The sequence below is a fragment of the Scyliorhinus torazame genome, chromosome 7 (genome assembly GCF_047496885.1).
Source record: "Scyliorhinus torazame isolate Kashiwa2021f chromosome 7, sScyTor2.1, whole genome shotgun sequence".
Lineage (NCBI taxonomy): Eukaryota > Metazoa > Chordata > Chondrichthyes > Carcharhiniformes > Scyliorhinidae > Scyliorhinus > Scyliorhinus torazame.
Window position 1 is genome coordinate 141,602,988 of NC_092713.1, and position 17,443 is coordinate 141,620,430.

Here is a 17,443-nt window from a genome sequence, read left to right on the forward strand (position 1 = left end):
GGGTCTCTACAAGTTGTTCTGCCAGCATCATCTGACAGGTAACTCATCCACATGTGAAAAGTAAAATGTATTTGTTGGGCTGATGAGGAAGAGGCCAATCGGCCCCTCAAGCCTGCTCCACCATTCAATAAGATCATGGCTGATCTGATTGAAACCTCAACTCCGTATTCCCGCCTACACCGGAAAACATCTAGACATTGAATAGTCATCACACTTATCTGTTCTTAATGTCTTACTGATCGAGACCAAATCAAAGCCCATGAAACTGTGACCATACAAGAATTTATGGAATCATCTTGCTCTTAAAATCAAGAACAAGGCTTCACATTCTATCTGAGCATAACCCTATTCTCTGGCTCCGAGGATGCATGAGGCAAATGCAAACGGGCTCTCCTCACCATTATCCAACACTTGAGAAATTACAGCAGCTACAATTTAGCATGGCCACACCTGCACATCTTTGAACTGTGGGAGGAAACCGGAATGCCCCGAGGAAATCCTCGCAGACGGGCAGAATGTGCAAACTCCTCGCAGACAGTCACTCAAGGTTGAAATTAAACCCAGGTTCTTGGGGCTGTGAGACAGCAGTGCACCACTGTGCCACCATGCCACCCCAAGCATCGTACAAGCATCATATTGTCTACCAAATGGAATGGCTTGTCCCATGCGTTTGCCCAATTGCACAGAACACCATCCCTAAGGAGTTAATGCAATGGTTGTCAAATTTGGTATGAATTTTCCGTAGTAATTTGCTGGGCCCAATATAGATCCCCCACAGCCTTATTAATAACCCAATTATCAGAAACATCGAGGGTATTATTAGCAGCGGTAACCAGACACACTCCACAGAAATACTGAAAATGTCTTGGTCATGGCTATACTCCCCAGTTATCCAGGAATGCATGATGCAGCCATGTTCGAATGTCAGGCTACCCACATGTACATACAGCACAGCCTTTACACAAAGACTGGACTTTTTAAACTTCATAGTTCCTCTACTAGTTTGCCGGTCGCTTTTCCAACTCGGCAAAGGAATTTGAAATTCTACCTTGTTGCCAGATGTTATGGGTGGGATGCTCCGAAATGGAGGCAGAGTGTTCGTGCCGCCGTGAACGCCGTCGAGGTTCACGATGGCACGAAACAGACCCTATCCTGACCGATTCAGGGCCCGATAATGGGCTAGGAGCGGCGCCGCGTCATTTATGCGCGGCAGGCCGTGGCACCGCGTAAAGGCGGCGCCACATATATGACGCGGCCGGAGCCGCATAACTGGCGTCACCCGCGCATGCGTGGTTGCCGTCCTCTCCGAGTCCGCCCCGCAAGAAGATGTCTGACGGATCTTGCGGGTCTGCGGAAGAAAGGAGGTCCTCCTTCAGAGAGGCCGGCCCGACGATCGGTGGGCACCAATCGCGGGCCAGACCCCATTTGAGGCGCCCCCCCGGTGCAGGGTCCCCCCCGCAGGCCACCCCCCCCCCCCCCAGCGTTCCCGCCGGCAGCGACCAGGTGTGGACGGCACCGGGGGGAACCCGCTGTTTTGGGCAGGCCGCTCGGCCCATCCGGGCCTGAGAATAGCAGGCCGGAGAATCGCCATTTTGGGTGTCTCGGGCGATTCTCCGGCCTGCACCGCGTGGAACTCGACGAGGCTGTTCTTGCCGCTTGGGTGAAGGGCGTCGGACCGGCGTCGCGGGAAAATTTGGTGACCCAGGCGATTCTCCCAACCGGCGCGGGAGCGGAGAATCGCGCCCATAGTCTTTACAGGACAAAACAGAGACCGAGTGCCACATGGAAAGTCAAGTACCAACTGAAAATTGTTTATTCCTCCATCACCCCAAACACCTCACCCTCTTCCCATATCACCTTCCAGTGCAATCCCAGAAGGTGTGACATTGCCCCTTTGCCTCCTCTCTGCTCACCATCCAAGGACCTGAACACTCTTTTGGTGTGGCAGCGCTTCACATGCACCTCCTTCAATCTGATCTATTGCATTTACTGCTCCCAATGTAGTCTACTCTACATTGGAGAGACTAAACCCAGACTGGGTGACCACCTTGTAGAACACCTTCGGTCTGTCCGAGCAGGACGAAAGCTTCCTGTCATTAGCCATTTCAACACATTGTCCTGCTCTCATGTCCATATGTTCTGCCTTGGCCTGCTGCAATGTTCCAGTGAGGCCCAGTACAAACTGGAAGAACAGCACCTTAATTTCCAATTAGGCACATTACAGACTTCTGGTTTAACAACGAGTTCAACAACTTCCGACTGTGAACTGTCTCCTCCATCCTCAACCCATTTTTATTTTTATCAATTCATTTAAATCTCTTCTGTTGTTCTGTTTTTCCTTCACCATTGTCCCCCAATCCTGTTTGGGCCTGATCAAGGTTGTCCTTTGACACACTGTTCACCTTTGTTCTGCCATTAACACATTCTGATCTCTTAGAAGGGTGCTGCAACTAGCAGCATCCTTCTTAGTTATCATCACCAACATTTACATTCCCTATGTCTTTCCGTCCACCTATCGCTGGCCCTCTATCCAGCCCCACTGCTCCACACACCCCTCCATAAACAGTATTAACCTGATCCTTTTCCAGTTCTCTCTAGCTTTGTCAGAGTCATCCAGACTCAAAACATTAGCTCCCTTTTCTCTCTCCACAGAGATGCTGTCAGACCTGCTGGGAGTGTTCAGTATTTTCTGTTTTTGTTTCAGATTCCAGCATCTGCAGTAATTTGCTTTTATCTTCCAGTTTATCCTGGGTTGACTATATATATTAAATATATACATGCATATACATATAAATATAAATACATATAAATATAAAAATACACATATATATATATATTTATATGTACATTTATATGTATTTATATTTATATGTATATATATTTATGTGTATGTACATACACAACTGGCAACAAAAGGGTGTTATTATACTATTACAGGCAGGAGCATCCTTACACTCACATTTAATCAACACTAGTGAGGCATTTACAGTGTCCAGAGAAATCCTTGGGCACATATTAAAGTAGATGCAATACTACACCAAAGTTATGCGAATTACTTTACCTTGTGCAGCGGAGTCTTCCACCGCTGGCTCATGCAATTTTTCCCAGAGTTGCACTGCAACTTCAGAAGTGCAACAAAATGGAAAACATTCTAAAACAACTCTAAAGTTGCAATGTAAACAGATCCTTAAGAACAGATTGGTGGTTCCAATCCTGTATTTAGACATTAGTAATGTAAAGGTTTCATAAGCAAGGTACTTTGTGTTCCGCTTGAGACAGTTGAAATTAATGTAGGTGGAATGGGTTGGGATGTAATAATGTTGATTGGGATATTGAATTGATATGCTGGGGTTGAGCTGGAGTATCTTCAGAGATGGCATTTAGTGATTTATTTTTGGTTTTGAAAGTATGATTTGATTCGTTGCCTTTAGGATATTAAATTGGGGAAAGTCTGATAGAGCAGATAGTAAGTACACAGGCTGTGGAAGGAGTAAGCTTGATAAAGCAAATGTTTTTTCAATTTTTTTTTTAATGTAGCTTTAGTTTACAATTGCACAATTTAACTTCAGATGCAAATTCTGAGCCAAGCTGTTAGATGAATAACTGATTTTGTATAACTGAAAAAAAAAAATTATTTATTACTTGTGAAAGTTCTATAAATCATTTTATATACGCAAAGCAATTAAACATTGCATTGAGTCCTAGACTTCTTGCAGCTGTACTACCAAAAGAATACAAAACAGTCATTTGAGAGGGTGTGTTTCATGAATGCTCAACATTAATTAAGGTGTGCACATTTGTACAACAGCAGCAACTTGCTTTTATATAACATACAAAAATATCCCAAGGCACTTCAGAGATGTAATCAGAACTAAAAGTCGAGATTCAATATACGATAAAGGACAGATAGCCGATGAAAGGGCTCCCTGGTGCTAAAGTACATCATGCTGGACATACAGTTATGGGGACAACTCCACTCTCCCTGAATACTTAACCGACATAAAATCCATTATAAATTTATTTAGTAGGAGAGTACAGACAACCAGCCACATCCATATTCTACATGAGCCATCAGACTCTTAAACGATGTTTATTTGAAAATAAACAGCTATAATATAGAAGCAGCCTGGAGACATAAAGGGTGGTGTTGACTGCTAAGCTTTTTGTTCTGACCAAAGCCATCTGAACTCTAGTTGTGAACTAAAAACTACACTGTTCAGATACAGCATCTCATTTAACTCAACAATTTTCTTGAAAATTCCTTTTGCTCATCAGGTTCTGTAAAACATCACCGTGCTGGAAAAGAAAAATAGTACGTTAATGTCTTGAGCACCGAATCTAATTTCTCTTTTTTTTTGCATTGTGAGAGGGCGCTTAGCAGAAAGTTCTTTTCGCAAGGGTTGATGGAGCATGGCGTTCTTCAGCACAGGGAGTGGGGAAGGCAGAGAGCATTCCATTTTGTTAAAAGAAAATAGCCAACAAATATTTGAAACATTGACCGTTACAAGGCTTTTTGGGAAGAGTATAGAAGAGGAATAGGTTTTGGATTACACTAACAAAGATTCAGCATTCACAGTAGTTTGATTGACCACCTTCTACACTCAAAAGATTTTGGCTCTATAGTTTCATTTTATAGAAGATTTGGCTGATGGTTACTGATCAAAGGATAGATTTCATCCTAGATTAGATTGGGCCATTAATTTAAATTGTAAATTACATGTCACTGTAAATCACAAGGGAGCTGTATGAACTGTTGAGTTAATAATTTATCCATTGTTTCTGCTTGTACCCAATTCCTTTTTCTGCAAACATGCCTGCTGAGTAAACCCGTACATCTGGCAACAACTGGCAGGCAAATGGGATAGTGCATTTCATTTGGATCTTCATTTGTACACATCTGCAAGGCAAGAACTATGGTATTTGAATACATTGATTGTTGTTTATCTGTTCAGGAAACAATAGAGAGCCATCTTCAGTCACTTCCTAAAGCGTAGTACGAAGTCTTACAACACCAGGTTAAAGTCCAACAGGTTTGTTTCGATGTCACTAGCTTTCGGAGCGCTGCTCCTTCCTCAGGTGAATGAAGAGGTATGTTCCAGAAACACATATATAGACAAATTCAAAGATGACAATGCTTGGAATGCGACCATTAGCAGGTGATTAAATCTTTACAGATCCAGAGATGGGGTAACCCCAGGTTAAAGAGGTGTGAATTGTGTCAAGCCAGGACAGTTGGTAAGATTTCGCAGGCCAGATGGTGGGGGATGAATGTAATGCGACATGAATCCCAGGTCCCGGTTGAGGCCTAAAGCATAGATCATCCTCTAATCTGACCTAGGGAAGAAAGCAGTGAGATTTCCTAGACTTTGCTCTAACACTGGGTGAAAAGCAATGTGAGAGCCGGTTTAACTCCATGCGAATGATATAATACTGATACTAAGTTTGGAATGAGGAAACTGACCAATGAAGCGCATCTCACCAAGAATCAGGAAACTGGATAACTTTGTTTATTATCCAGACATTTGTGTTGGTGTATAATTAAATTAGCACTGAGTTGTGTTTAATATAATGGTGTTTCATATACACATTAATATCTCTAGCCTGTAAAATGTCTGATCAGAGTTTTATAGTCACCGATACAAGGATTACTAAAAGGCAGGTGAGTAATTGTTCTTCTCCTTGAGTTCTCTTTCCAAAGGCAGGTCCAACCCATGGTGCCACCGTCTCCACAAAGGGTAGGGCAATGAATCCAGTCCCAAATCCATCCCAGCTGGAACAGGGTTTTCACCCCATGCTATTGACTAATCTGATCTATACTGGCAGCACAGTAGCATAGTGGCTAGCACTCTGGCTTCACAGCGTCAGGGTCCCTGGTTCGATTCCCACTTGAGTCACTGTCTGTGCGGAGTCTGCATTTTCTCCCCGTGTCTGCGTGGGTTTCCTCCGGGTGCTCCGGTTTCACCCCACAGCCCAAAGATGTGCAGGTTAGGTGGATTGGCCATGCTTAATTGCCCTTAGGTTAGATGGGGTTGCTGGGTTACGGGGATAGGGTGGAGCTGCGGGCTTAAGTAGGGTGCTCTTTCCAAGAGCCGGTGCAGACTCGATGGGCCGAATGGCCTCCTTCTGCAGTAAAGTCTATGATACTGGTCATTCAGCCAACTAGCTCCTTAAGGAATCCAAGTTGTTGTGGCAACAGGCATTTTTACCTGCATGTTGTAACCTGGAGCTATGGATAGTGATGGTAAAGGCTCCAATTTGTTTCCATCACGTGGCTGCCCAGGAATCTCACTCACGCTTATGCCTGCCATTGGCATGTGTTGGAAGGATTGAAAAGTTGTTACTCAACACGTTTCACCAAGTTCTGAATGCACTTTCCTTGGTCATCAAGTCTTGGGTTAGAACTTGAACTTGGAGCTCTGGCTCAGGGAAAGGGACATAATCCATTAATTGTGTCATAACACCTCAGGTAGGGCAGTTCATGAATAAGCATGGGGAAAATTTTATGATTCAAAGAAGGGGGGTTGGAAGGTTGTTGGTGGGGGGGGGGGGGGGGGAGGTGGTATTGCCTCTTTCAGTCATATCCAGGAGGAACGCCATTCATTTAAATAAGTTAATGAGGCAGCAAGCTTCATTTTCAAAGATCTTTATTCAAGCTATAATGCTGGCAAACCAGATTTCCTAAACCTTGGGAAATATGCCTCCCTTTCGCTGTCGGTAACTGCTGCTTGTGATCTTTAAGCTAACATGCTACATTTCTCCCCACCACCTCGAACCGATCAGACCTCCCTACATGGTTGCTGAACCTCCCTACAGTTACTGACTCCAAAGGGTTGCACAGGGTTAGCACTTGGCTCACGGCGCCGAGGACCCGGGTTCGATCCCGTCACTGTCCGTGTGGAGTTTGCACATTCGGTCTGCAAAGGTCTCACCTCCACAACCCAGAATGATGTGCAGGGAGGTGGATTGGCCACGCTAAATTGCCTCTTAATTGGAAGAAAATAATTGCCACTCTGACTTTATTAAAAAAAAAGTTACTGACCCACAGCCCTGTCACGATGGCTATGGTTGCTCACACAGCCCTCTGCTTCTGTGCCCCTGATCTCATCTCTCTCTCCCCCCCCCCCCCCCCCAAATGTTACATAAATTACTATTGGGAGAAAGAAAGTAGTTTGAGAAATACCCCAAATTTGAACAATCTTTTTATGAAATCTTACTTTAAAATGACATCATGTTTTTAAAAACAGTAGTCAGGGAATTTTGGGCCACTTTGTTCCTGCTTGTTTCTCGCCCATTACCATCTTAACTGGGGCATTTCTTGAGACAGTTAATGCATCTGTTTGGCTAGGGTGGACATCCATGTTACCTGGTTCTATGATATCAACAGACTTAATGCTGTTGTAATTATCCACTGCTTGGAGGAGCTGCATTATACTCTGTAAAGCTTGGTGAAGAAGACTGTGGTGTCTCGAGACATACACTGGGGTTTATTGATGAAAGGCAGATGAATAACAGGCACAGAACACTTTTCTCTTCAGTTCCCTGGATTACACTGCCCGGGGTCCTGCTCCCAGGACCCCGTGCAGACTCCCCATTTGAAAAAGTTTGCGCGCTCCCATGTGATTGGCCCCGAACTGGTCAGGTGGTCAGTGGAGCGCGCCCCCTTGAAGGGGCCATACTACCACAAAGACAAAGCCAGCTTTATTTAGTGTGGCCAGGCAGAAGAGGACTGTTTCTCCATGTAACATTAAAAAATATTTTGAGCCTCCACTGGACCAAACTTCTCCCTGCTTCTCACCTCTTGAATGGCTCTGTACTTCTCCAGGATCTCCATCCTCCTCTATGCCAATGTGACTCATCAGATGTTCTGGGTCCACTGCTTTAGCTTGTTTTAGCTGGCTAGTTTGTTGTAAAGGAGGCCTCAAAGTTAAAATTTCCCAGGTCACAAACTGAAAAAACGCAGTTCTGTCAGCTCTGCTTAATAGTAGCATTTTTGAACTTACACCAAGGTTATCAATGATGCCAGAGAAATAATGGCAGATTTCCTTCCCTACAGGACATTTGCGAACCTAATAGATTTTTACAAGAATCTGCAATTATACAGTGGTTTCATGGTCATCATTAGACTTTTAATTCCTGGTATTTATTGAATTCAAATTTCAACATATGCCGTGGTGGAATTTGAACCCAGCTCCTCAGGACATTACCCTGGGTGTCTGGATTGCTAGTCCAGTGACAATAAGAATACACCATTGTCGCCCTCTTAGTAATGTTTGCTTTATTAATGTGCACTAAATGATCTGTTGACTGACAAATTGTTAATCTATTATCAGTTATTTTTTCAGTAATGTGCTATTTCATGAAAATAAGATAATAGCTTACCATTCCACTGGCCTTGGGGTGACTTTGTATTAAACCATCATTGCCTTTCTTACTAATTCTGCTATCATTTTACAGAGGAGTTCAGGATTAGAACAGTTGAAGAGGTGAAATACATGAAGAATGTTAACCGGGAAGAATCTGATTGGTCTGAGAAAGGACATGCTGGTCATGAAGATGAACAGAAAGTTGCTGCCAGGAACCAGGAGAACCTGGTAAGAACGAGGCTGTCTTTTGAAACCTGGGCCAGTGTTAAATTCAAAGAAGCATAAACCAGTCAGGAAAGGATCGCAAACCATTTATCTGAAGGTGGAATTATCTTGTCATAGTTTCTCTCCAATGATGTCTTCTTTTCATTTAATAGAATTCTTACAGTGCGGAAGGAGGCCACTCGGTCCATTGAATCTGCACGACCCTCCGAAAGAGCACCCCACCCCCCGCCCTATCCCCGTAACCCCATAACCCCACCTAACCAGCACAACGTTGGACACTTGAGGGTTAATTTGAGCATGGCGAATCCACTTAACCTGCACATCTTTGGACTGTGGGAGCACCCGTAGGATACCCATGCAGACACAGGGAGAAAGTGTAAATTCCACACAGTCACCCAAGGTCAGAATTAACCCAGGTCCCTGGCACTCTGAGGAAGCAGCGCTAACCACAACCATCATGCCGCTAGGTGTTTCATTTAAATACTTGCTAAATGTTTCTATTTTAAAATATAGCAGAAGATGCTTTCCATCTGGCCTTTCTCGCACGTTACTGTCAAACTTCAGAAGACCAGCAGAACCTAAATAATAGCATTGTAAATGGCTGCAAGTAGTTGTGGTCGACCCTATAATCGGCCAGAGTTCCAACTAGAAATGGAAACTAAAAGGAAATTCTTCTTTCCAGGGTTTTATTTTGTGAGTAGGCAAAATATCTGTGATTATTGTAATTGAAAACTGATGAATGTGGATGTATAAGCACAAAAATGGCAAATTGGTCTTTGTGCTTGCGTATCAAGGCTAAGATTGTAAAATTATTTCTTTCAGCAGTTCAAAATGTGTAATGTTCTTTGGGGGAATGAAATTTATCTCTGTTTTGTAATCATGGTTGCTGAAGCAAGTCAGGCAGAAAACAAGAAACATAACTTGGCCTACCTTTATTAAAAAGCAAAGCCCAGCAGATGCTGGAATACTGAAATCAAAATCAACTTCTGGTAGCTCATCGGTTTAATCTGAGAGTGCCAGCACTAGGCTGCAGGTTCCTCATGAGATAGCTATTACTGATAGTGTGTTGAAGTGATAAATTAAGATTATCATGCAAATAATTAAAGGATATTGGCTTAAATTCTTTTCTTTCCAGTCTACACTGAATGAGCCAAATAGCAACTTTGGAGGTGGCAGGAGCAGAATTTATTCTGTTCTTTCATGAAATGTGAGCACCACTGGCTAGACCAGCATTTATTGCTCACCCCTAATTGAATTGGAGATGGTGATGGTGAGCTGGTTCCTTGAACTGCTTCAGTCCATCTGGTGTAGGAACACTCTCAGTGCTGTTGGAAAACAGCTTCAGGTCTTGGATCAATGGCAGTGAAGGATTGGCAGTAAAGTTCCAAATAAGAATGGTTTGTAGCTTGGGGGGGCAACTTGCAGGTGATGATGCCTTCTTCTCCTTGGCAGTGTATAAAATGGGTTTGAATGGTGCTGTCAAAAGAAGCTTTGGTGTGTTGTTGTGATGAATTGCTGCAGTGCATCTTGTAGGGTGTACACACTGCTGCCACTATGCAGCAGTAGAGGAGACGGTGGACGCCTTAAGGTGGTGGTGAAGTTCTGTTCAAACAGATTGCTTTGTCCTGGATAGTGTTGAGTTTCTTGACTATTGTTGAAGCTACATCTGGCTTGTGCCTTGTAGATGGTGGGACAGCTTTTGTGGAGTCAGTTGATGAGTTACTGGCTGCGGATTTCCCAGTCTCTGACCTGCTCTTTGCAGCCACGATAGTTATATGGTTGATCTAGTTAAATGATGTTGGGCAGCTGGTTTTTAATAGTAATCTTTCGATTATGTCTTGATATTACTTGCAACTTATCAACCTAAGCCTGAGTGTTGTCCAGGTTTTGTTGCATGTGAACATGGACTGCTTTGGTTCCTGAATAGTTGTGCATGGTAATAAATATGACAATTATCAGGGAACATCCCCATTTCTGACCTGATGTTGGGGGGGTTGGGTTGGGCGGGGGGGGGGGGGGGGGGGGGGGGGAGGAGGGGGGGGGGCGCAAGATCATTAATGAAGCAGCTGAAGATGCTTGGGCCTAGGACACGATTCTAAGAAAGCTCTCTGGTGATGTCCTGGGACTGAGATGATTAACCTCCAACAACTACCTACCTTTGTGCTACATATGACTCCAAACAGTGGAGAGTTCTCTTTCTCCACACCCCCCCCCCCTTTATTTTCACTGACTTCAATTTTGCTAGAGCTCCTTTATGCCACATTCAATTAAAAGCTAATGTCTTAATGGTCAAGGACAGTCACTCTCCCCATTCCTCTTGCATTCACTGTTTTGTCCAATTATGGACCAATGCTGTAATAACAAAGAACAAAGGCCCTTCAAGCCTGCGTCGACCATGCTGCCTGTCTAAACTAAAATCTTCTACACTTCCGGGGTTCATATCCCTCTATTCCCATCCTATTTATGTATTTGTCAAGATGCCCCTTAAACGTCACCATCGTCCCTGCTTCCACCACCTCCTCCGGCAGCGAGTTCCAGGCACCCACTACCCTCTGTAAAAAAAACTTGCCTCGTACATCTCCTCTAAACCTTGCCCCTCGCACCTTAAACCTATGCCCCCTAGTAATTGACCCCTCTACCCTGGGAAAAAGTCTCTGACTATCCACTCTGTCTATGCCCCTCATAATTTTGTAGACCTCTATCAGGTTAGCCCTCAACGTCCTTCATTCCAGTGAGAACAAACCAAGTTTATTCAACCTCTCCTCATCGCTAATGCCTTCCATGCCAGCTCACCTCTGATTCTGTGTGACTTCACCTTTTGTATCAGTCTGCCATGAGGGACCTTGTCAAAGGCCTTACTGAAGTCCAGATAGACAACATCCACTGCCCTACCTGCATCAATCATCTTTGTGACCTCCTCGAAAAACTCCATCAAGTTAGTGAGACACGACCTCCCCTTCACAAAACCGTAATGACACCTGAAGCCAAGTGGCTCTTGGATAATTGAGAGTGGACTGATGTGATGTTAACTGGCTGGTTTGGTTTTGTGCTGCATTTTGTGAACAAGTCACATCTGTGCAATTTTCTACGTTGTCTGATGGATGCCTGCATTGTCGCTGTATTGGAACAGATTGGCGAGGACTGGAGCTCAAGTCTTCAATATTACTGACAGGGTCGACAGCTGCACAAGCTTGCGCAAGTACAGATGTGTGATGGTGGTGATTAGGGCCACAATGTTGCAGAGGCCCTTGCAAGGGCATGACATTGCAGACAGGCTGCATCAATCTAATAGCTTATAGATTCCAGGCAGAGTAAGCTGCAAATACTTCACCATTTTGTTTTCAGTCCTCTGTTGGCTGGCAGGCAGTGGCTCATTTATAGCACACATTATACTTTGCTCTAATGTACCTTGATTCATGACAGTTGAATTAAATTGCACTACTTAACATCAGCGCTACTGATGGTATGGTCCTTTGCATGTGCCAAAATGTGCTGAACTATAGAACCCTTGCACCAAATGTGCGCATCAGAACTTGCACATTTGGTGCAAGGGTTCTATAGTTCAGCACATTTTGGCACATGCAAAGGACCATACCATCAGTAGCGCTGATGTTAAGTAGTGCAATTTAATTCAACTGTCATGAATCAAGGTACATTAGAGCAAAGTATAATGTGTGCTATAAATGAGCCACTGCCTGCCAGCCTCCTGTGAACTCAGACACCTGTTAGTAGAAACAAAATTTTTCCTATGCTCTTGCAAAGTTATATGCATGGCACATTGTCAGCAACAAAAGTTCTTATCTAGCCAGGGGTGTCCTCATGTCACCCTAACGCCTACTCCTAATGGGGAGTAGACCTTGCAGAGAGCTCTTTCAGTGGAACCAGAAACATGAGTACATGGGGAAGAACGGCATGAGTCGATCATTTGGTCCTCAAGATTGCACTTTGATCAGGGAAGTTCTTGTAAATGGTCCCCGATTGCCAATCACACTCAGTAACTCCATATCCCTGGAGATATTTATCATTGCAAAAAGTATCAATGTAAGTTTTGAATCCATTTTGTGACAATGCCTCAACCGTACTTTGAAGTGTGGAGATTGTGGTGGCTCGAAACAATTCACTGGAGATTTCCAGTAACAACAAACAGTATTAACAGTAGGCAAAAGCAGCTATATACAGGCACAGAGCCATGATGGTTAAACCTTGACTCTCTATGACTCTGGGGTTCACGCTGTCCGGGTCCCTGCTCCCAGGGCCCCGCGCTTTCACTCTTAGTCAGGGTTTGCACGCTCTCCCTGCGATGGTCCAGAGCCAGTCACGTGGACTGTGAGGCTTGCCATTTGAAGGGGCAGCGCTACTACAGAAGTCCAATCACTTACCACTCTCCAATAGCAGAGTCTTACATATTTCAGTCCTCGATGGCCTTCGTATTACTGAGAGTCCCATGATTCTGGACACGCCAGCCAATTTAATACATCTTTCCTGCATGGATCCTGCAGAGCCCTGTAAGAACTCTTGCTGCTTCACCAAGTTAGCCCCTCAGTGCTCTGCACAATCAAGCCCGCTGGTCCATTCTGCTCAATCTCACCTCATGGAATAACACACAGGTTCTTTATTGATGTCTGGTGCACTTTGGTTGCAATCCCTTTATGTGAGATCTATTCCTACCCTTGATAAGGGAAAACAATTCTCCATGAATGGTTTCAAAAAAGTTGCAGTCAACTGCACACACACCTCTTTAATCCTACATTTAAGGTCAACTTGCCTATTGTCTTCATCTGCATGTTAGCTCAGTGTTATGTTTGAACTTAAAAGAGGAACGATTGGACACGTACACCGTATCATTTTCCTAACTTTTTGGGAAACCTTTAGTTTTCTGTTCTCCAGGCCACAGTGGAAAATTACTGTTTTAACCCTTTGCCACTTGCATAGCCTGTTTTAACTCCCTTGAGGACTCTGTGCATCCATCTCACATCAGGCCAACAGCAGCAGGACATGAAATAACTTTGCTTCATACACTGCGTAGACATAATTTTCAGAACTCCGAACCTGGTGAGTTGCAAGTAATGGCTGCATTATGCGTGTCCAGGCTGCACACATACAAATGATGGCCAGTGCTTAAGCATCCTCATGTTGGAATAATCCGTGATCACAAAGCTGATAATGTGAGAGAAGTGACAATATAGGAGGACCTTATTGGACTCTGATGGGGGACCAGATTCCAGGTTCTTAAATGCAAATAACCATTGAAGAAATTAGCAAGCAGGTGAGAATCCAGGGGACCTGTGCAAGTAAACATATTTTTAAAACGACCAAAAGTCCATTCAACGGTTGGTTTTACCCATGCCGCCTGTGTGCCATCAAAACTTCTTTATCTTTCTTTTCCTGTTACTACACATAGGTGCAGCTCTGACAACCAATATTGAGGTGGAGGGAGCCTGCTGACTGCTATGCCCTGTTGACTGGGATGACTTGGGTGGGCACCCTCTGGTGGCCTGAGGCCTCGAGGACCCCAGCCTGCTAAGGGTGCAGATGCACCCGCCTCGAGCAGACCTGCTGGAGGTGATGGGATCACTAGCAGAGAGAAGGTTGAGCAGTAGGGCACTCTTGGAGCATCCTAGGATAAAACCCCATGATGCCTGGGTGGCACTCCTCCTCGCTGTCGGTGTGCAATGGTATCTCCCTGAATCCTTCCTCTCACCGGGTCATTACGGCGCTGCATCGATGGCTAGAATGATTTGAATGCACGTCTGAGCACATAACTGGTAGCTGTGGTGATGTGCATCAATTTAAATACATGTAGGCGAGCTAGACACTAGAGGGAGCACAAGAGACATCACACACACACTCAACCAATAGATCAAGCAGATAGGACACGACCAATAGACATTCACGATACACAAGAAGGTGACACGACCACAGGGGGGCATTACACCAACCCATATATAAAGGACACCACACACATGATCTGCTTCTTTCCAGTGGAGACAGTCAGTGAGTACACACAGGGTTGATTCAATATTACACCCACCACGTGGATTGCAACAACTGGTTAGTCAGTCGGGTAGCTATAGTAGGATTAGCAGTAGTGTCGAACCAGAGTAATAGAAGTGTAAATAGTTTAATAAACATGTTGAAGTTATCTCCACGTCTGAACCTTCCTTTGTCAAGTGCACCACAAGGAAGCCGCTTATGTTACACCTATAACATAACAAATCAGTAGCCACTGGGTGTTCTGCTGGACCTGGATGCCACCCTTCCACTGGAGGCAGTGAAACACTTGCTTGCCGGAGCCATGACGGCAGACCGAACATAGACGGACTCCTCTAGCCTTCGGTCCAATCTGCACACGGCCCCTGACATCTCTGTCTGATGTTCCCTTGTTTGTCTCTGCATCTCCATCAGGCCTCTTATGAACGAGTCCAGAGGTTCATCATCTGCCTAAAGCAGATCAGAAGCCTGGTCTTCAGTCTTCCTAGTGTCAGGATCCTTGGCTGTCACTGTCTTTGCCAGCTGTGGATGTGAGTCTGTGATGTGCTCACCAGACTGTGACCCCGAGCCTACTCCAGAACATGCACCCACCGAGCTAAATGTGTCAGTGTTAGTGGGGCTGCAGGTGAATGGTGATGGTTCATCTTCTAAAGCAGGGTTTCCCAAACCTTTTGAGCATCGGAACTGTCACCTCCCAAGCGCATCAGGGAACCCAAGCATTCTTGTAAAGTCGTCATCCCTTTATTGGCCACAAAATAAGTGCAAACACAGAAATCAAATGTAAATCAGTCTTTTCTAGCCCTATCTATGCATATATTAGAATTAGGAAGAGGCTCACAGTCACAAACACTACTGCCAGCTACATGACACCCTCACATTAACCGCAGGCCAAGCCACCTCTCATGGCCCCTTAACATTAACCCCTAGAAGTAATATCCACTTTAAGAGTGGGTAATCTGGTAATAATTGAAAAGTTCACTTATTTTAAAATAAAAAGTAAGTTTTACTGTTTGTCATTTTCAATGGGAGGAATGATACAAGAAAGCTGATGCCCATATCGGACCTACTCATCTCTATATCCCTCACACACACTCGCGTCTCTCTCTCACAGTCACACATAGCTCACCTTTCTCTCTCTTACATTCTCATGCTCTCGCACGCCTCTTTCTCTTTCACACACGCGCACACACTCACCCTCTCTCTCGCACACGCACTCACACCTATCTCTCGCACATGCACTCACCCCTCTCTTGCTATCGCACACATTCACCCACACACACTCACATCCTCATACACACTCATACTCGCACATATGTGCGCACACACTCATCATCACATACTAAGGCACGCACTCCGCTCTCTATGAGGCCTGAACCCCATTGCTCCATTCCCACGGTCTCGCTGCCGCCTGTAGGCCACACAGAGCCTCTCCTTGCACCACTGCCTGCTTCTGGCCGATTCTTCTCCTGCCTCATCTCAGCTTCACTATTGGCCGCGGGAATTTCTGCCCAGCAACAATGGGATTGAATAAATTAAATGAGCCTGCAGACAGCCAGAAGGATTAACTGTTGTCCCAATGGCTGCATGACAGCTTACCAATGCCAGCTACGGAATCTTCCTCAGTAAATGGTTAACAAGCAGAATGTCCCGCAACTGATAGAACATTGACAGCATGAAGTACCTGGCACACATTCAGTGCAGTGTCTCGTTTGCTGATGAATCCTGATACCCACACTCCTGTATGACATCCCTGTGCACTCGCACAGTTACACTGCCTGATGCCCTTATGTGTTTCACTTTGAAGTGAGTAGATGGTGCCACTTAGACTGGCAGAGCATAGGTGATCGTTCATCTTTTTCCTGCACTGTATACTGATTCTGGAGTGAGCTTCACCTCCGACCACGTCACCTTGGTCACACGGGAGAGCCTTCAGCTGCCACCCCTGAGGAACAGGACCTGCTGTCTTTCCTGGATGGCCTGGGGGAGAACCGGAGGGAGGCATTGCTGAACCTCACAGCCACACATTGTCTGCTCTGTGACATCACTGTTTCCAGTGAGTTGCAAGGCAGATAGCAACAGTGATGTCACAGGCTTACAGTGAGTGAGTAGCTGTTTGGGTGCCCTTTAAATATGGCACTAGAATCTTCAGCCCTCTTGTGGTAAGGGCAGGCACAACGATTTCCTTCTCAACTCTTCCCTAATATTCGCCAAGCTTCTCACGTGTGCATAACTAATAAGCTGACCAGTCCAAGATCGCACAGGGCCTGTCATCTCGCTCCCAAGCAGGAATCGCTCTCACTTCACCTCTTGCTACCCAACTTACACTCCGGAACAGAAGATTTCATCCTGTGGCATTGTCAGTTTGGTATATGTCGTACAGTTCAGCTGCAGAAAGCAAAGAGCAAAGTATTTAAATAATTCCATTCAAATAACGTGATTCTAATTTCACTGATTCACAGCTGGTTTTAAACTGGCACATAGAGGTCTAGTTTCTGCCAGACTGTAATAGAAATAGATATTTGAGTTTTTAAGTGAAAGTAAAATACTGTGGATGAAGCTGGAAATCTGAACTGAAAACAGAAAATACTGGATAAACTCAATAGGCCTGGCAGCATATGGGACTAGAAACAATTTCATGTCCATATGACGCTTTTAATAGAGATTTTAACTTGGTTATAACTTTACTGCAAACTTGAATTTCTTGCAGACTGCGATATTTCAAAATTCGGCATGGATCATTATTTAGAGTTCCATGCAGACTTTGTAGTGATAATACTTGGAATTTTGTTAGAGAATAGGCTAATTCAAGTTCTTTTGGGCAGCACGGTAGCGCAGTGGTTAGCACTGCTGCCTCACAGCTCCGA

The 17,443-nt window shown here is 44.7% G+C and overlaps 1 protein-coding gene across 3 annotated transcripts in view; it reads left to right on the plus strand.

Annotated features, from left to right (window-relative positions):
* LOC140426612 (uncharacterized protein C1orf21-like) overlaps positions 1-17,443 on the plus strand; it is a 288,021-nt gene that overhangs the window by 161,940 nt on the left and 108,638 nt on the right. For all 3 annotated transcript variants that reach the window (XM_072511599.1, XM_072511601.1, XM_072511600.1), the window contains one exon: positions 8,455-8,591. In XM_072511599.1, coding sequence (XP_072367700.1) covers positions 8,455-8,591 — 137 coding nt within the window. The remainder of the gene's footprint in view (positions 1-8,454; positions 8,592-17,443) is intronic.